This window comes from Paroedura picta, chromosome 3 (assembly GCF_049243985.1).
Source record: "Paroedura picta isolate Pp20150507F chromosome 3, Ppicta_v3.0, whole genome shotgun sequence".
NCBI classification, from domain to species: Eukaryota; Metazoa; Chordata; class Lepidosauria; order Squamata; family Gekkonidae; genus Paroedura; species Paroedura picta.
In genome coordinates this window covers 3,676,549-3,691,216 of record NC_135371.1, presented here as the reverse complement: position 1 = coordinate 3,691,216, position 14,668 = coordinate 3,676,549, and the positions used below count along the sequence as shown (strand labels likewise).

General features: G+C 50.7%; 1 protein-coding gene across 1 annotated transcript in view; it reads right to left on the bottom strand.

The window, feature by feature from the left end:
- Positions 1 to 1,982: 1,982 nt before the first annotated feature.
- Positions 1,983 to 14,668, bottom strand: part of LOC143833831 (uncharacterized) — a 34,819-nt gene continuing 22,133 nt past the window's right edge. Inside the window, exons 11-17 of the mRNA XM_077330055.1 lie at positions 13,571 to 13,638; positions 13,254 to 13,380; positions 11,790 to 12,241; positions 10,220 to 10,316; positions 6,985 to 7,142; positions 6,669 to 6,795; positions 1,983 to 5,424 (exon numbers count right to left, since the gene is read on the bottom strand). Of these exons, the coding sequence (XP_077186170.1) occupies positions 3,551 to 5,424; positions 6,669 to 6,795; positions 6,985 to 7,142; positions 10,220 to 10,316; positions 11,790 to 12,241; positions 13,254 to 13,380; positions 13,571 to 13,638 (2,903 nt within the window). The 3' untranslated portion in view covers positions 1,983 to 3,550. The remainder of the gene's footprint in view (positions 5,425 to 6,668; positions 6,796 to 6,984; positions 7,143 to 10,219; positions 10,317 to 11,789; positions 12,242 to 13,253; positions 13,381 to 13,570; positions 13,639 to 14,668) is intronic.

Genomic DNA, 14,668 nt, shown 5'->3' with positions numbered 1-14,668 from the left:
CGCAACTCATGACCAAGACCCCTCCCCACCCACACCCAGAGACCCCCCCGAAGGGGTGCCGGTAAGGGCTGGGCCTCTCTGCAAGCCCCCAAGGCAGCGCCGCCCGCCCGGCTCAGCTCCGCCCCTGCGAGGGCGACTCTGCAGCACAGCCCGGAGGGCCAAGCGGAGGAGGAGCCTTCGGACGATCCGCAGGGGACTCCTGGGGGGGGGATACTCTGGTCCTCTTTCCAGGGTTATTTAAGAACCCTTTCAAAGGCAGCTATTTGGGGGGGTGGCGCTATCCCCAAAAGGCCTGGCTGCCCTCTGCCAATGGCTGATTTGGGGTTCCCGCCCAGAGCGAAGCCCCAACTCCGGCTGCAGGGAGTCTGAGCTTCTGGATACTGTGGGTCAAGGGAGGTCAGATTAATCTAATTGGATTAGGCCTTTTGGATGATGGAAGCCATGTGGCAGACGGCCTATTCCAGGGGTAGCCAACCTGCGGTCCTCCAGATGTCCTTGGACTACAATTCCCATGTGTCCCTGCCAGCATTGTGCCATGGACATCTGGAGGACCACAGGTTGACTACCCCTGCCAGCTCAAGTGCTGACACAAGTGTTCAACGCAACACAGACGTTTTTAGATCACTTTACTTAGGTGTCTCAGTAGCAGACTCACCTGACTGCAGGAGTTCTTCTGAGGGACATAGCTCCTATTTCTCAGCACTCCAGCTAAAAGCTGCCTGGCTGGACAGAACGTGGCCCCAAAGTGTTCTCCGGTTACTGAAGTCGGCCTCCTCGCTTTGGGTCTGGCCATCCTGTTCTGCTGCTGCTCCTGGCCTTCTGGGATGCCATATTGTTGAGGGTCAGGCCTTTGTGGACTATGGATTCAAAATCCTCGTGCTTGTGAGTTTGGAGCATTAGAGATACCTGTGTTATATACTTTGACTAGCATCAAAGCCCATTATAAAAATGGGCTTTGAAAGGGGGCCAAGGGGTCAGGGGAAGCCCCCCCCCCGGGCTTGCTCTCCACGGCAGTGTAGTTTGTGTAGTTACTTTCTGAGCTTTTCTGAACCTCCAACACTTGGCTTTTGAAGACCCTCAGCTGTAGAATGGATGTGGCACGCAGGTTTAGAGCAGTGAACTCTCTTCTGGGGACTTGGGGTTCATTCCCCACAGCTTGACGTTCAGACAACTGGGTGACCTTAGGCTAGTCACAGTTCTCTTAGAGCTGTTCTTGCAGAACACTTCTCTTGGAGCTCCCTTAGCACCCGTCCCCACCTCACATGGTGTCTGTTGTGGGAGAGGAAGGAAAAGGTGCATCTAAGCTGCTTTGAGGTCCCATCTGGTGGTGAAAAGCAGGGCATTCAAAAAGCAGATCTTCTTCTACACGGATGTTTCTCCCTTCTATGGATTCTCCGAAGGACATGGAAATCTGGTCTGTGCCTCAAGCTCTTGCCACCAACGGATTATTTAGGAGGTTCCTCCCTTGTGGGGACTCCTCCGGGATTCCACATCTGTAATTACACAGCTCATCTGCAATTTCTTCCTGTGAGATAGATTGGAGGGCTTCAAATGTGGCTGAAGTTCCTTCAGCCAGCCAAGAACTTTTACCATTTCTTCCTAGTTAGGGTTTATTTTCTGGGGAGATGCAAGCATTCTGCAAGAGTTTGTAGAGGAGGAATGCTTTCTGGAGTCTGTTGTCTTTCAGAAAGAGTGAAATAAGAGGAAAACTCTCTTCATGCACTAAGCAGTTCCATAGTTTCTCCGTCTCTCTGTGTGTTCTTAGACGCTGCCAAAGAGTTCCATGCTGGCCCTTCTATCTATACCTGGGGTAGTCAAACTGCGGCCCTCCAGATGTCTGGGAATTGTAGTCCATGGACATCTGGAGGGCCGCAGTTTGACTACCCCTGATCTCTACCATCTCTACGCTGGCCCTTCAAAAGGATTTCCCTCCTTCTGGGCTCTTTAATGCTCTAAAAGAATGCTCTTTCCACACAACGAGCTCTCAGAGGACCTTTATTGGCATAACAATGATTTTAAAAAGATAAAATGGTACAGCCAAACACCGCAACCAAACGACATTCACAATCCCCAGCAACACGCAAATGTTACAAGGTGGTCATATCGCGATCCGCGGTCCACAGTGGGCTCACAGAGGTCCGCTCTTAGCCAGTACTGGGTTCAGATTTAAGCAATTCAACCTTTGTATTGTTAACAATACCTTGGCTACTTCTCGGACCATCTCTGGATCACTTACACCCAGGATTTCATGCATGGTGTCCTTCTCGTCTACACGAGGACATTTCTGTTTTCTCCAGTATTTAGCTAGTGATTTTTGCAACTGGAGAAATCTAGGGCACCCCATCAATAGGTGATATAAAGTGTCAGGTACACCACAGCCTCTTGTGGCCAGACTGGTAAGGCAGCAGACAAGCATTGACCGGTCCCCGGTGATAAAAAGCTTGGGGCCCACTGATTTATGGGATGCTAGGGGGGTTTTTATTAATCTCAGAATCTCATCTGGTTCTCCTTTGTGAGGGTGATCTGGCTGCGACCTCTGTCACCCCATTGATCGCAAGGGTAGATTCAGCTGATCTGGCTGGCTAGGCAGGTGTCTCCTACCTCCCTAACACTCCATGTGCGTCCCTCCTGAAGCTGCCGCTCGGTGGAACAGGACGACCATCCCAGATAGAAGGAGCGTAACGTTCTTCGGTCAAGGGCATACGATAGCTGCGCTCCCCAGCTAGAACCTCCAAACAAGCTCAACGAGCTCCCAAAATGTTTCTTCCATGTTAGTATCTACTCTGGTTCGGCCTCCCATGGAGTCCTGTGTTCAGTTTTGGGCACCGCAGTTGAAGAGGGATGTTGACAAACTGGAGGGGGTCCAGAGGAGGGCAACTAAGATGGTGAGGGCTTTGGAGACCAAGACGTAGGAGGAAAAACAGGGGGAGCTTGATCTGTTTAGCCTGGGGAGGAGACAACTGAGAGGGGCTTGATCTGTTTAGCCTGGGGAGGAGGGACAACTGATAACCATCTTCAAGTATTTAAAAGGCTGCCATGTGGAGGATGGAGCAGAGTTGTTCTCTCTTGCCCCGGAGGGACGGACCAGAAGTTCCTGACAGTCAGAGCGGTTTCTCAGTGGAACAGGCTTCCTCTGGAGGTGGTGGGCTCTCCATCTTTGCAAATTTTTAAACACAGGATGGAAACCCATCTGATGGAGTGGCCAATTTTGTGAAGCTTCACGGGGGTAGCAGGATCTAGTGGATGAGCGATAGGGTTGTGATTGTCCTGCATAGTACAGAGGGTTGTACTAGATGACCCAAGAGGTACCAACTCTATTATTCTATGAATCTATAGTCCTTAGGCTCTGCTGAAGATGGCGATCGAAGCTGAATCTCTCCACATGCTGAACATTCAAATGGCTTATCCCCTGTGTAGGTTTTCAATGGAGTTGAAGACGATTACTCTGATAGAGTCTATTTCCACACTGTGAGCGTTCAAAAGGCTTCTTCACTGTGTAAGTTCTCTGAGACTGAAATTCTGAATAACCTTTTTTCCAGGCACCAAATATTTAATAGGCTTTTCCCGTGTGGGTTTTCAGGTGGCACTTAAGATAGCGGCTGTGAATGAATCTCTTTCCACACTCTGAGCATTCGAAAAGCTTCTCCCCTGTGTGGATTTTCAGATGGCGTTGAAGATGGCTCCTCTGATGGAATCTCTTTCCACACTCTGAGCATTCAAAAGGCTTCTCCTCTGCATGGCTTCTCAGATGGGACTGAAGACCATAGTTCTGACGGAATCTCTTTCCACACTCTGAGCATTCAAAAGGCTTCTCCCCTGTGTGGATTTTCAGATGGCGTTTAAGACTGCTGCTCTGATGGAATCTCTTTCCACACTCTGAGCATTCAAAAGGCTTCTCCCCTGTGTGGGATTTCAGATGTTGTTGAAGATGGCTGTTGCCAGTGAATCTCTTTCCACACTCTGAGCATTTAAAAGGCTTCTCCCCTGTGTGGGTTCTCAGATGGTACTGAAGACTGATAGACCGAGTGAATCTCTTTCCACACTCTGAGCATTCAAAAGGCTTCTCACCTGAATGAGTTTTCAGATGTTGTTGAAGATGGCTGTTGCTAGTGAATTTCTTTCCACACTCTGAGCATTCAAAAGGCTTCTCACCTGTGTGGGTTTTTTGATGTTGTTGGAGACTGCTGCTCTGATTGAATCTCCTTCCACAATCTGAGCATTCAAAAGGCTTCTCCCCTGTATGGGTTTTCAGATGTTGTTGAAGACTGCTGCTCTCATGGAATCTCCTTCCACACTCCGAGCATTCAAAAGGCTTCTCTGTGTGTGTTTTCAGGTGGCATTGAAGATTTCTGTTGCTAGTGAATCTCTTTCCACACTCTGAGCATTCAAAAGGCTTCTCCCCTGTGTGGGTTTTCCTATGTTGTTGAAGACCGCTGCTCTGATGGAATCTCCTTCCACACTCAGAGCATTCAAAAGGCTTCTCCCCTGTGTGGGTTTTCACGTGGCGTTGAAGATGGCTGTTGCTAGTGAATCTCCTTCCACACGCTGAGCATTCAAAAGGCTTCTCCCCTGTATGGGTTTTCTGATGGTATTGAAGACTGTTGCTGTGACGGAATCTCCTTCCACACTCTGAGCATTCAAAAGGCTTCTCCCCTGTGTGGGCTTTCACGTGGCGTTGAAGATGGCTGTTTCTAGTGAATCTCCTTCCACACTCTGAGCATTCAAAAGGCTTCTCCCCTGTATGGGTTTTCCGATGGTATTGAAGACTGTTGCTGTGACGGAATCTCCTTCCACACTCTGAGCATTCAAAAGGCTTCTCCCCTGTATGGGTTTTCCAATGGTATTGAAGACTGTTGCTGTGACGGAATCTCCTTCCACACTCTGAGCATTCAAAAGGCTTCTCCCCTGTATGGGTTTTCCGATGGTATTGAAGACTGTTGCTGTCACGGAATCTCTTCCCACAGTCTGAGCATTCGAAAGGCTTCTCCCCGGTGTGGGTTTTCAAATGGTATTGAAGACTGCCACTCTGAGTGAATCTCTTTCCACACTCTGAGCATTCAAAAGGCTTCTCCCCCGTGTGAGTTTTGCGATGGTATTGAAGAGCGCTGTTTTGACATAATCTGTTTCCACCCTCTGAACTTTTAAAAGTTTTCTTCCCATTGTGTTTTATTTGGTGTACAAGAAGCTGTGATCTATTTCTGAAGTACTTTATACTTTGAATCGGTTTATTTGAATTCTTTATACTGTGCTTTGGAAAACGTACATTACATTTTCTTATACTTTGCTTCTCACCCATAGGGACACCTGTCTTTGCCTTAGGCCTGTCTTGGATCCTGATGTTTGCTTTTAAGTCTTCAATGTTAATTCTTCCTGTCATTTGCTGATGGAGTTCCTCACCCTCTCCGTTCCCCTGATCCTCCACTGCTGGAATAAACAGAGAGATCCTGTTAGCACCCAAGGGGGCTGGTCAGGTCCAAAGGCATCTATGTGGCTGTATCAGGAAAGAACTGATGGCCCTTCGGCCTCATCCAGCTTGGCTGACCTTAACTACCCCTCCACCTTTCCCAAAACTGCTAGCATTTAAGACTCCCTCACTCCCTCAAGCGCCACACCTGAGGTCTTCCTCTGGAGTTTCTGAGCCTCGAGATCTGAAATGTTGCTCAGAAGGGAAACAGAGATCCCCTATGGCTATTCCTCGCCCCTTCCCTTGACAAGACTGGGAAGAAAGCTCACTCTGAGCCCCTTCCTTTGGGAATTAGCTCTGCTCATGGCATTCCCTTGAGGAACTCTGCAGCCTTCCCTTGGGTGCAATGCCACTCTCCTTCCCCCCCACAGCCTCTCTGGAACATCTCGCCTCCTTTGCAGAAAGAGAGGGAGGGTGTGGGGGGGGGAGAAGGAACGGTACAGGGCCTGAGCGAACTCCCTCTCTGCCTCCTAAAAGATTCTGAAGATTTGTAAATCAGGGAAAGACTTCACCTTTGTCAGAATCATTCACTTCAAACTGGTCTGTTAATATTTCCGACACCACAAAGAAGGGGCTATTTTTAGTTATCAGCATTTGTTTCTCTCTAATCTCACAGGTGAGTCTTAAATCTAAGTAAAGAATATTGATTAAAGTCAGGATAATTATTTATTGAGTGCGTTAATAGGAACCAAGTCCAAGGACAGCTGTGAGCAGGTAGGTGTTTTAGTGGCAAATTTCTGGTTCTGCCCTTTCTGCCTGGAATCTCCCTGGCATCTCAGTGAAAAAGGTGGACTGTAAATAAATGACAATAAATTACCAATTAAAAGGGATCCCTTCCCAGTCACAGGCAGTGTGGACGTTGGGGATCCCCAAGGCGGTGGAAGGCTGCGTGGTAAACGCTGGCAACAGTGAAGTAAGGATCTGGTCCCCTCCACAATCTCGCTTCCTCAGTCCAGCATCAGATCTCGAGGGTCTCCGGCAGGGGCCTTTCCCTTCAACGCCTACCCGACCCTTTTAACTGGAGATGCTGGGGATTGAACCTGCGGCCTTCTGCATGCCAGGAACAGGCACTGCCAGGGAGCAGGAGCCCCTCCACAAGTTATAAGACCATCCTCAAAATGCTGTCTTTCTCTTAAATATATTGCTTCATGTCTCACCACAATGACGGCAATTTGCCCCTTTGACTCCTAGGAAAGGTCCTTACCCAGAAGGGCCACACTCTCACAGTTCTCCAGCATGACTTCCCTGTGCAGAGCTCTCTGGCCCGGATCCAGCAGGGCCCACTCTGCCTCGGAGAAGGAGACGTATACGTCCTCAAAGGAGAAGGGAGGCTGAAAGGAAAAGCAGATTTCCCTGCACACCAGGCAGAGATTGCACAAGGGAAGGGAAGGCAGAGGATGCCCAGTTTGGCTTGGGCAAAGGGAACGGCATTCAGAGGATCTCTCCCCCGGGCCCCTTGGACAGATGCAGGAGCAAGAGGTCCCTGAGAAAGGAGGCTGGGCCCGGCCTGTCCCTCCTACCTGGCCTGGATGGGATGCAGCCCTTTCCTCATTTTGGAACAGACGACAGCTCAGCGGAACCTCTCTGCCTGGTTGTGAGACAAAGGAAGAAGGAAGGGGGTTGGCTTGTTTGTTCCGCTTCCAACGTATTTCAGACTTCCATGAGATCTGTGTCTGTTCTGGAGGGAAGGAAAGTGGGGGCTGGAATTGATGTCGCATGAAATGTCACCGTCACATTAGACCCAGACGTAACTGGAGCACATCTGGACACTCAAGGATAATGGGAAAGTGTCAAAATCATGTACCCACAAGCTTTTGCCCTGTCTTTTTATCTACCTTTGGTCTTTATACATTGTGTAATTGAATACAGGAGTTAAGGTCATTGCAGCAATAGCTTGCATAGAGTACACAGAGAGTTCACGTGGACTGCATGAGCCATAAATCTTTTGACTTGGAACAGGTTATTTCTTTGACTCTGAGGCTCTGGCTGGGCCTGCCCAACTTTCATTTTTGGGATTAACACTGGAAGAATAGAATCTGGAGTAATTTGCCCCCAGACTGAGGCTCAGGGGGACAGAGTAGTCTGTGATATGATGCAAGAGCAGGCCCACAATTTGTCAGTCTTAGCAACAATTCAGAGGTCCCTTGTTCATTATACTTTCAACAAAGAGATTTTCTTCACCAAGTCGTTTATTGGGAGCTATTGACTGGACTCTCATAATGAGTTTTAAGAGTGTGTAAAGGCTTGGGAATTTCACAACGGCGTTTTCATCCAGAGACAACATTAACAGGCCACCAGATCTGTGGGAAGCCCCTCCCAAAGCGCCTCCCCGAAGCTCCTCATGATGCCAGAATGTAGCCAACATCCCTATGCCAGCAGCCTTTTTCCTCTAGAATCCAAGCGAAATATCAGTTCCGTTGGGTAATCCAAACAAAATATATAGGAATTAGTAATCAAGCCCGCTATACCGGAAATACAGCGGGCGCTAGCGGGGCAGTGCGCGGCCCCCGAGCAAGGAGGTCACGGCGAGCCACGCTGTGTGCGGCTCGCAACTGGCGGCGTACCGGCGCCCTGACGCGTAGGTGGCGCTTTGAGCCTCCCGACGCGTCAGGCCACTGGCAAGGGAGCTTCCTTGGCGGCGGGCGGACAATCAGAGTTGGCTCCTTCCTCCAATTGTCAGTCCGGAGGGAGGGGCCAATTGGCACACTACCTCAACACGGACAGAGCCCGCCCTAACTCCTCCCCCCCAGCCCTTAGCGCATTATTTAGTCCGCAGCGCCGTGGGCGGTTTTAAGATTGTCCAGGCTATTCCAAATCAATAATAGATCTTTTTATTTCTTCTCTTTATAAATCAAAATCATCCAAAATCATAACAGAAATAAATCACAACCAAAATGGGTTTCTAGATCAATAATATCCCGTTTTCCAAAACTTCCTCAGTGATTGTGATCCTGTACACCAGTGGTCCCCAACCTTTTTCCGGCTGGGGACCGGGGGGGCAACTGCCCGGCACACGCAGCACGCATGCGAGGCCGCGCCGCACACATGCGCAGCCGGGCGGTGCATGCGCACATGCGTGACGCGCGGCCAAAATTGCGCATGCGTGGCACTTTCGCACATGCGCGAAAGTGCAGCGCATGCGCGATTTTGGCCACACATGCGCGCTGCGCGCTGTGGCCATGATTCCCTCTCTCCCCCTCCCGCAGTAAGAAGCTTCCCAGGCCGCAAGCTTGTTTTTTACTGCGTGGGGGGCGGGGAGAGGGAACCGTGGCCCGGCGCTCTGGCCTTTGTGGCCCGGCACCGGGATGCAGACCGCAGGTTGGGGACCACTGCTGTACACATGATAATGATATAATAAATAAGATAAATAAGATAACCAATACCACCAATTACCACCTAATTATAACATTTAAACATCTAAACGTACCCTCATAATATTTTCGTAATGTTTTCATTGCTCCATATTAATTATCACAGGGGCTCCGAGTACAAAGTGCCACACTTTTACATTCTACCCCAAATCCATAAAAAGGTCACTCCAGTACCAGGGAGGCCTCTTGTAGCGCAGTGTGGCTCAGCTTTGGAACCAGTAGCCAAATGTTTGGACTTTCGTGTAAAGGCATTATTACCAGCTGACAATAACAGTATACTTAGGGATACCACACATTTTATTAACAGTATTAACACAGTGAGGGTTCCACCAGGGTCTATTTCAATAACCTTGGATATTAATGCTCTCGACACTAACATCCCACACAGGGAAGCAAGAACTGTGGGGGAGCGCCTTCTTGAGCCCGGAGAGAACTGTAACCCACCCACGCATTTCTTCCTGGATGGGTTAGAATTGCAGTCCACGGACATCTGGAGGGCCGCAGTTTGACTACCCCTGGTCTAGCCAAGACCTAAGAGCATGATGAGCTGAGAGCCCCTGTGATCATTAATATGGAGCCATGAAAACATTCAGGCAACATTATGAAGGTACGTTCTGATATTTAAATGCTATAATTAGGTGGTAATCGGTGATTTTGGTTATATTATTTATTATAACATTATCATTTTTACAGGATCACAATCACTGAGGAAGTTTGGGAAAACGGGACATTATTTACCTAGGAACCCATTTTGGTTGGGATTTGTTTCCCTTATGATGATTTTGGATGATTGAAAAAGTTTTAAATACTAAAAAAGAAATAAATAAAAAGATCCATTGTTGATTTGGAATAGCCTGGAGAATTCCTATATATGTTGCTTGGACTGGTCTCTCCTGGGGAAGCCTGCCAGCCGCCCTTGTAAGGATGGCCACGGAAGCCAATGTTTTCCATCATTCTGGGGCCCCAGACACGGATCCTCAGAGCTCTGCTCCCCCGGAAGGTGGAGAATCCCCTTATTCCCCTGCCTGAATAACCATGCTGCGGTTTCTCGACCCGTCCTCTTTGGAGCAACCTCTTATAGAAGGGAGGTCAAATATAAATATTTTAAATAATGGGGGGAATGGCCCTCCGTGAATGTCTCCTCTCCCTTTAGAAGCATCTCAGTTAGTGGCCACTGAGGGATGCAAATCAACTCTCTGTTGTGTGAAGAAACATTTAATTCTTTTCCTGACCTGGACTCTCCACCCATCAGGCTCACAGTGTGCCCCCATCACATCCAGGCACGAGGAGTCCTTACTGCAGGAGAGGGCATCTTGGACAGGCTCCATGGCCTGCACCCCCTGCCCCTGCTCCAGGCGAGCTCCTTCCTCCTCAGGGAATGTACCTTCCACCTGCACAGCCTGCCCCCTCTGGCCTTCCTCGGAAGGAGCTCCTTGCGCCTCAGGGTTTGTAGCTTCCATCTTCAGGGATTGACCCAATGTCTGAAAAGGCAGAAGGGAGAGGAGTAAGAGATGGAAGAGAAGAGACCAAGGAATGGGTCCTGCCCCACACCCAGACTCCATCAGCCGACCTGGTGAGTTGTTTAGAGGGGGAAGAAATTCGCTTGCAGAAGAGGCTGCAGAAGGAGACGGTTAGATCCAGTTCTATCTGCTGATGGACAGCTGGCAGAATAGCTGAGTTGGCCAAGTGTCTGGAGGCCGTGACTGGGTGGCTCTGACAGAGCCGTCTGTACGTCAATAGAGGCTCAGATGACAAAGGTAACCCAGTGGGCATTTTCAATCTGCAACCGACAAAGCTACTAGTGCCCTTCCCGGCACCGGAAGCCCTTGCCACAGTGATCCACGTGACCATCACCTCCAGGCTGGACTACTACAAATTGCTCTACGTGGGGCTACCCTTGACCCTGCCACGGAAATTGCAGGTGGTGCAAAATGCAGTTGCCCACGAGGCCCTTAGTTGACCGATCCTGACAGCTGTATTGCCCGATAAATACGTGCAATGGAGAACACCCCCCCTAGCCGTGGCCCCCGAAATGTCAATGGGAAAAGAACCTGATTGGAATCTCTTATCTAGTTCTTCCCAAACCTTTCCTGGCTAGATAATACGGGCCTTTAAATAGATTTAGGCAGAGAATCTATGACCCCATTCCTCGGATTCCCAGTTTTCATCTCTCCCGGCTGTGCTCAGCCTTGTTCAGACCTGAGAAGGATCCCAGCCTTGATCCTTTCCAGAATCTCCAAACACCCCCATGCCTTACTTCCAAGGAGGCCTTCTCAGGCTTCAGCTGCAGGGCTTTCCCCAGGGGTTGCCTCTCCTGCTAGAAGAAAGCCTTGCCTCTTCCACACACACCCCCCCCCCCCCGTGTGGCTCAGCCTCTCCAGCAAAGGGCTCTGTGAATCCAACTCTTTCAGTGCTGCAGACCAGTGAAAAAGGCCTCCTGCCCTCTCTGGGAGGTCCTCCAGCCAGGCTTGCATCAGCCATGCCTTGTGCTGCTCAATGGGTCTCCTCTGGAGTAACGCTGGGAAAGGAGCCTGAAGCTGAGTCCGGCCTCCCAAGGCCTCCATCTCGCAGGAGGACTCCAAAACGCACGTGGGGGAGGGGCTGGGCACGGCTGGATGAGGCTCCTCTTTAAATGGGCTTTCTGTGGCCCCGAGGAGGGAAAAAGCAGCAGAACTACCAAGGCAAGATTTTGGCAGGAAAGAGACAGAGCCCGGACCCCAAAGAAGGAGGACAAATAGGGAGACAACCCTCCCCCCCAAAAAAAACACACACACAAACACATTTTGAGTGATTCTTCTGTCTGTAATGATGGGATTAATAACACAGTTGTAAAGTAGGCTGTTAAATATCCGTTTTGGATGATGAACGCTTGGACAAACGTCTGGCAGGGGATCTTTAGGACAAGGCCAGAGCTCCTTGCTTGAATTAAACCTACCTGGAGAACAGCCACTCACCTGGTCCACCTGCCTCCTCTCCTCCGCCTGGCTCAGGAGGAAGCCTTCGGCCAGGGCCACCGCCTGGGAGCTGCTCTCCGGCCCGCATCCTCTCACCCAGCCCTGCATCTCCTGGGGCAGGAGGGCCAGGAACTGCTCCAGGATCACCAGGTCCAGGATCTGCTGCTTGGTGTGCCTCTCCGGCTCCAGCCAGCGGCTGCAGAGTCCGTGGAGCCGGCTGCAAGCCTCTCGGGGCCCCTCGGCCTCCTGGTAGCGGAAGTGCCGGAAGCGTCGGCTGTGCACATCTGAGGCCACAGTGGCTGGATGCAGCATCTCTGGCCCAGCCCTTTCCCTGAATTCCACACCACTCCCAGCTAGGACAGGAGCAGGGCCTTGGCTTGCAGTCTGGTCACTCCCAGTTCTTCCTGGGTCCTCTTCTGCCATCTCCTTCCCTTCTCTTGGGCCACCTGGGACTGTGAAGAGACCCCTTTATTCCCCAGGCTATGAGGAGAGGCTTCTCACGGGGGGGGGAGGGGGGAGAAAAATAGCTCTGGGACAAGAATAAAAGATGCACGACTGAATATCAGAGAAGTGAAAACTGCCCTGGTGGATCCAAATAACAGTCCTTATGGACTGTGTGACTTTGGGGCAGCCGAGCAGGGGGACCAGCCTCCATTGGGCCCCTCTGAGCCTCTTTGGGGCCCCCCAACGCCCAGAAGGCAGCTCTGTGCTCTGCTGCCTCCCCCTTGGGTGCCCCTGAACCCAGTCCTGCTCTGTGGGGCCCTCGTGCCGCTCCCCATTGCGTTGCGGGCAGGGTGTGCGTGGTGTGTGTGTGTGTATGTGTCCCTCTCTCGCCTGCCCCCCAAACCCCCGGGCAGGAGGGGGAACTGGGCCTCGGGGTGGGGCTGCCTCTGCCCAGCGAGCTGAGGGTTCAGGAAGAGCTGCGTTTAGCTGCCCCGTTTTTCAGGGCCTGAAGGAGCCTCGCAGCGTCCTTCTCCAACCACTGGGCGGGGGGATGGGGGCACTCGTGGTCTCGCCTGCATCTGCCCCCAACAACAACCATGCGAGGCAGGCCAGTCGGAGAGAGGCGCTTGCCCACCTCCCCGCCCACAGCGACAGACTTGCCTGGAAGCCCCGCCCGGTCCGGACTCCTCGGCGCCTCTGGCGGACCCGGAGCTCCCCCTCATCCGGTTTAGCTGCCGGAAATGACGTCCCCCCACCCCCGCCCAGCGGAAGAGCCGTTCTTGCAAGATCCTCGCTCCCCTTAACCCTCTCAAGGCCGGACCCACAAGCGGCTCAATGGGGCTCACCGGGAAGGAATGAAAAATGGAAAAATGGGCAAATGCGAACAAGATGCATTTTAATAAAGATAAGTATAAAGTTCTGCATCTAAGACCAGCCGCAAAATGCTGTATTTCTATTCAATACATTGACTCACAAGAATGGCAGCAATTCGCAGGTTTGGAACCTGCAAGAGATCCTTACCCAGAAAGGCCACGCTCATATAGTTCTCCAGCATGACTTCCCTGTGCAGAGCTCTCTGGCCCGGATCCAGCAGGGCCCACTCTGCCTCGGAGAAGGAGACGTATACGTCCTCAAAGGAGAAGGGAGGCTGAAAGGAAAAGCAGATTTCCCTGCACACCAGGCAGAGATGGCACAAGGGGAGGGAAGGCAGAGGATGCCCAGCTTGGCTTGGGCAAAGGGAATGGCATTCAGAGGGTCTCTCCCCCGGACCCTTTGGACAGATGCAGGCGCAAGAGGCCCCCTGAGAAAGGAGGCTGGGCCCGGCCTGTCCCTCCTACCTGGCCTAGATGGGATGCAGCCCTTTCCTCATTTTGGAACAGACGACAGCTCAGCGGAACCTCTCTGCCTGGTTGTAAGACAAAGGAAGAAGGAAGGGGGTTGGCTTGTTTGTTCCGCTTCCAACGTATTTCAGACTTCCATGAGATCTGTGTCTGTTCTGGAGGGAAGGAAAGTGGGGGCTGGAATTGATGTCGCATGAAATGTCACCGTCACATTAGACCCAGACGTGACTGGAGCACATCTGGAGACTCAAGGATAATGGGAAGGTGTCAAAATAATGTACCCACAAGCTTTTGCCCTGTGTTTTTATCTACCTTTGGTCTTTATACATTTTTGTGTAATTGAATACAGGAGTTAAGGTCGTTTGCAGCAATAGCTTGCATAAAGTACACAGAGATTTCAGGTGGACTTCATGAGCCATACATCTTTTGACTGGGAACAGGTTTTTTCCTTGACCCTGAGGCTCTGGCTGAGCCTGACCAACTTTCCTTTTTGGGATTAACACTGGAAGAATAGAATCTGGAGTAATTTGCCCCAAGTCTGAGGCTCAGGGGAATTGAGTGGTCTGTGATATGATGCAAGAACAGGCCCACAATTTGTCAGTCTCAGCAACAATTTAGAGGTCCCTTGTTCATTATACTTTCAATGAAGAGATTTTCTTCACCAAGTCGTTTATTGGGAGCTATTGACTGGACTCTCATAATGAATTGTAAGAGTGTGTAAAGGCTTGGGAATTTCACAATGGCGTTTTCATCCAGAGACAACATTAAGAGGCCACCAGATCTGTGGGAACCCCTCCCAAAGCCCCTCCCCCAAGCTCCTCATGATGCCAGAATGTAGCCAACATCCCTACGCCAGCAGCCTTTTCCCTCTAGAATCCAAGCAAAACATCAGTTCCTTTGGGTAACTCCAATCCAAACAAAATATATAGGAATTGTCCAGGCTATTCCAAATCAATAATGGATCTGTTTATTTCTTCTTTTTATAAATCAAAATCATCCAAAATCATAACAGAAATAAATCACTACCAAAAGGGGTTACTAGATCCATAATATCCCGTTTTCCCAAACTTCCTCAGTAATTGTGATCCTGTACAC